Source organism: Cicer arietinum, chromosome 4 (genome assembly GCF_000331145.2).
Source record: "Cicer arietinum cultivar CDC Frontier isolate Library 1 chromosome 4, Cicar.CDCFrontier_v2.0, whole genome shotgun sequence".
NCBI classification, from domain to species: domain Eukaryota; kingdom Viridiplantae; phylum Streptophyta; class Magnoliopsida; order Fabales; family Fabaceae; genus Cicer; species Cicer arietinum.
Window position 1 is genome coordinate 49,971,249 of NC_021163.2, and position 5,357 is coordinate 49,976,605.

The 5,357-nt window shown below is 25.3% G+C and overlaps 1 protein-coding gene across 1 annotated transcript; it reads right to left on the reverse strand.

Annotated features, from left to right (window-relative positions):
• Positions 1-1,719: 1,719 nt before the first annotated feature.
• LOC101509728 (uncharacterized) lies at positions 1,720-3,084 on the reverse strand. The gene has a single exon (XM_004497964.2). The coding sequence runs from the start codon at positions 3,082-3,084 to the stop codon at positions 1,720-1,722; it is 1,365 nt and encodes a 454-aa protein (XP_004498021.2).
• Between the last annotated feature and the right edge of the window lie 2,273 nt (positions 3,085-5,357).

Sequence of the window (5,357 nt, forward strand, 5' to 3'; positions counted from 1 at the left end):
AGTGTATCATTTTAAATATTTATTTGTCTCAAACTATACATATTTTTATATTATCAATAAATTATAAGTATTTTTATATTATCAATAGAATATTAATTATTATTTTTTTGTATAAATATAAATTATACATATTTTTATATTATCAATAGAATATTACTTATTATTATTTTGTATAAATATACTCATATTTAATGTATTTCAATTCATTTAACTATTTTATTAATATAAGTATTTTAATAAATACAGTTTCTTTTATAGAGTAATTAAATTCAATACAATTAATTATTTTATAAAAAATTTGTACCTCCTTAAATGTAAGTTACTCTAGAGAAATTTTTTTTATTTTCCTTTCTTATAGGTTTTTTCAAATTTCAACTACATGCAATTACTGTTTTATTTTACCAAAGTACTCATAATTATTGTTACATATTTGGTAATCAATATGCAAGTATTAGATTTGTTCAATATATATATATATATATATATATATATATATATATATATATTAAATATTATGAAGGGTAATTTGAGAAAACAATATTAATCTTTAACAATTAAATTTAATATTTTTATCAATTAATTTTTGCAATCTCGTCAATAAAGTTCTTTACTTAAGGATAGTCCATTAGATGTCAACTCCTAGTAAGAGTTTCATTTTGTAATCTTAAACTACCAATTTAAATTTATATAAGACAGTAGTAAAGCCATAATTAGTACTGATAAAAATGTTTCCTTCATAATTTAAAAGAAAAAGATATTTAAGAATATATGTAGTATTTTTAATAAAGAAAAAATTAGTAAACAATACTAGTACTACTAGTCCCTCTTATTGTACCAAAAAAATAATAATATAAAAAAATACTATTAGATTACTCATTTCCACGAATTAATTAAATTAGAGTAAAATGAGTTTTTAGTCTCTTTAAATTTCAATATTTTATATTTAGTCTCTATAAAAACTTTTTAGTCCCTAACAAAAATTATTCACTTTTAGTTTCTATTTTGAAAAAAATTTATAAAAAATTGATAGTTTTAGTTCCTAAAAAAAGTCTTTATAAAATTAAAATAGAGACTAAAAGTGAATAACTTATTTTATGGACTAAATTTGAATTGTAGGAAATAAAAATATATTTAATCATAAAAATTAAGAAAAATAGGTAATACATTTTTTGACAAGAAATTAAATGATATGTAAACATTATTAACAAAGGTTATAATAAACATTTAAATAAATAAGAAAAGACAATAATACATATTTTTTTATTTCACAAATATTAAGAAATGACTATAAGTAAGAGAGAGAGAGAATAAATTTTACTAAATTATCCTTACTAATAATTGATATGTTTTTAATTATTATAAATGCAAAATAAATTATAATATTTTGAAATTAATGTATATAATATTAATTAGATGATACAATTTAATTTTTTTTTTAGTAGAAATTAAAAAATAACTTTCACTATGAGATTTTTTATTTTATTTTAAAACGCCCATTATAAGACAAAAAAGAGTATAATAAATCAAACTTATTAGTTTTATGAAAAGTAACAAAATCTATTAGTTTCTATATGTAAGATTAAAAAGAACAGAGGCAGTATTTTTTTTAATAGAACAAGCATGTTTTATTAATTGCATATAAAAGCACATTTTACAATGCATATATGCTACTAGTCTTCTAATAAGACACATAAATATGCCATCATAATGATGAATCATTTACCAAAGTGTTGGCATGAACCATAAACATGTTGGCTCAAGATCTAGTTCAGCACTTTGAAGAGGAATGTGGTTGATTCTCCTACTAGTCATGCAGAACTTCACAATTCTAGGAATAGGAGGTGGATTTTCCTTGCATGGATAGGCATGAGCAAAATATATGTTGTTTCCTTTGATCAAATCTTCAGGTCCAGTAAGGGTAGAGCTTGGAATTATTTTACTGTCCCTATGACTAAGAAACAATATGCCACCATTTAAATCTATGACCCTTACAAGCATAGGTATATTGCTAATGTTGTCTACCTTGTAAACAATAAATTCTTTCTCAATAGGATGAACATTATTATAGTCAACAATCATAAAAATCAAGTATATGTTACCACATATTGGATCACTTGCCAAGTAATAGAAAAATTTATGGTTTTGGAATATAAGATCCATGAAGTTAGGGTAATCATATTCTACTTGTTGTCGAAGTTGGCTAATCAAAATTTTGGCTTTTGGGAGAGTAGAACCATAACCTTGGAGATCATAAACCAATATGGATATGATATTTCCGTATTTTAATGATTCTGTAAGAACATAACATTTTCCATGAAGTAATTCTATATCGGCAAAAACTGCATTTTCGTCGTTATTTTCAACATATATGATTTTCCATGACTCGTCCTGTGGCCTACAAAAGGCAATATTGTGTCGGCCGGTGAACAAAGCCGCCACAATACAATCTGGACTATCTGGTCTTGACGATGCCTTCACTTTACTAAACAATCTATACCAAGTCACAATGTATGGAATTTTAAATTTCGACGGCAACATGATTCTAGCATCTGAAATAGGGTTCCAAAAGAAAAATGATGGAAATTGAGGATAATTGAAATTAGAGGAAGATGAACTTGAAAGATATGCATTAGTATCAACCATGATCAACCAACCATTGTTTGAACCAAGACAATGTAAATTATTCCCACTAAAAAATGGTTTATTGGGAAAATACATTTTTCGGTCTATTAAGCTAAAAAGGCCAGTTTTGATGTCATTGAATATGTGCAATTGATAAAGTAAAAGCAAAGGCATAGATGGTAAAGGGTGTGAGGTTCTATAAAGAATTGATTGATTAAAAGCATGTCTCCAAGAAGTGCATACCTCACTAAATCTATAGAAATCCACTCGAGAAAGGTGACTTAAAATCAACTCTAATATTTGAGTTGGGATAGCTGACCAATCTATATTATGGTTCTCATCTTTGGAAACTTGTTTATGTAATTGGTTGGGATTTTTTATCTCTTTTTTCTTTGAGAATTTTCCACAACAACCGGATAGAAAAATCATGAAAGAAGCTGCAAAAACCACCCAATGATTCATTTTTCAAGTCTCCAAAATGAGGTTAGTTTGATGTGTATAGGAGTACAAGGGAAAATATGTTAGAGTGTCACGGAAGAGAAATGGAGACACCTATTTAAACAAAAATTGCTACCAAAATCTATTATTCTAATTAATTTAAAAAATAGTATTTTGAAAAATAAAGTTCATAGCTATTAAATGACAATAATATTTTAAATGAAATGTGCATTAAATATTGCGTTTACTTTTTGCAACTCATTTAACGAGGACGTACATAGTCAAACATGCGTTTTTTTTAAATAAACAAAATAAGAATTGCGTATCTGAGAAGTAAATATCATTTCAATTTCTTAAATAAAAATAAACATTTTTGTTTTTTATCAATAAATAAATAATCTAAACACACAATTTTTATAAAATTGTGACATTAGTTGCATATTCATACATTAAAATTATAGTAATTAAGATGTGCAAATTTTTATTAGAAATGAAAATGATTTCTCCTAAGACGCACAAAAATGAAAAAAGTCTAAGACTCAAACGGTATTTACTATTTAAAACTTATACCTATTTAAGGTCCGTTTAATGAACATGATGAGATAGAGTCACAGTAGAATAAGAAGCAGAATAGAGACATCACAATTAAATCCTTTCTCAATATAATATACTCACCTAGGCATATATTTGTTTATATACTTTCTTATTCGAATCACGTGAATACTACCTGCTTCTTTCACATAATTATTTTTTGACAAGAGTTTCACAATTATTTTTCAAATAATTAAGAAAAGGTAGGATGTCAGTATAAGAAAATAAATAAAAAGTGAATAATGGGTTAAACAATTTTTAATTTCTATAAATTTTATTATTTTGTTTTTAATAAAAATTTTGGTTTTTTTTAAATTTTCTATTTTTATTTTTTATCTTTGATTTTAAATTAATTCATATGCATCTTTCGAATTTGTTTGCTTTTTAAATAATCAACCTAAATTAACTAATTTATCACTAATAGTTTTGATTAAAAACTGTATTTATTTTCCTATTTAGTGTGATTTCAGTAAAGTGTAGAATGAAGTATGAACTATTGAATTATTCATTATCAAATGTAAAACATACAGAAACACATTTTTGGCTAACAGCCACATCCATTTTATCAATGGTAATAAAATAGTAGTGCTGTTTAATACAGAAGAAGACATTAATATAAGGATTTTGACTAATTAACAATTAGATGATTATATATAGGAGTGTAACTAATTACAATTTGTAAGTATTGAATGTTACCAAATATTCCTCTTCTATTTTTTATAAACACCTCTGATAACAATCAACATTTTCCTGTAAAATTATTCTCTTAGAACAATTTTTTATTTTTTATTTTTGTTGGTTTAACAATTTAATTTTTATATATACACAACGAATAATAAATATTCAACAAAAATATATATTTAGTCTTTTAAGTTTATTTTTTTCTGATTCGATCATTTAAGTTATATTCGTTTGCATCGTTAGCTTTTAAGAATTATTAAGTTTGAATTTTTTTCGAATTACTGTCATGAAATATTAAGATCTAATTAAAACATCGGAACAAGTTGATTATTCAAGCTACGTTGCATTTGAAAAAAGTTAAAGACATTGATTACGTGAAATATTACCTTATTTTTAAGGCTATACTGTAAGTCATGAGCTTCCCTGATCATGTTTTTGATTTAATTCCCAAACACACAATACATATGAAGTATTTGATTGATCTAATGATTTGAATTGAGAAACATTTCAGGCAAACAAGCAGACACTATACACTTGGAACAAAAGCTTGGAACTCAAGGAATCAACCAAAAATTGGAGGATGCACTTGAGAAAGATGCAAATATGTATAGTGTGATTAGTTGTCATAGTAGTTGTTTTAGTAGACTAATCACTATGATTTCATACCTAAGTATTTGCCAATGAAAGTAAATCAATCAACTAGTAAGTCAATTGATGAATCAATTGGGCAATCGATTGTCTAACTCAGAACAAGAGTTTTTACTACATAAATCGATTGGGAAATCGATTACTTAAAGGTTTTCAGTAAAACCTGAGTTCTGGGCTTAATCCAATCTATTGGACAATCGATTGAGACATCAATTGAGTAATCGATTGTGTGATTCACAAAACCAACCTATTACTGAATCAATCGATTGGCAAATCGATTGTGGCAAAGTTTTTCATCAGGAATAAGTTCTGTGATCCATCAAATCGATTGGGACATCAATTGAATTAGATTTCTTAAACTACAAGTTTTGTGATAA

Coding starts and splice junctions, on each gene's coding strand:
- LOC101509728 (XM_004497964.2), bottom strand. CDS start 3,084: ATGAATCATTGGGTGGTTTTTGCAGCTTCTTTCATGATTTTTCTATCC.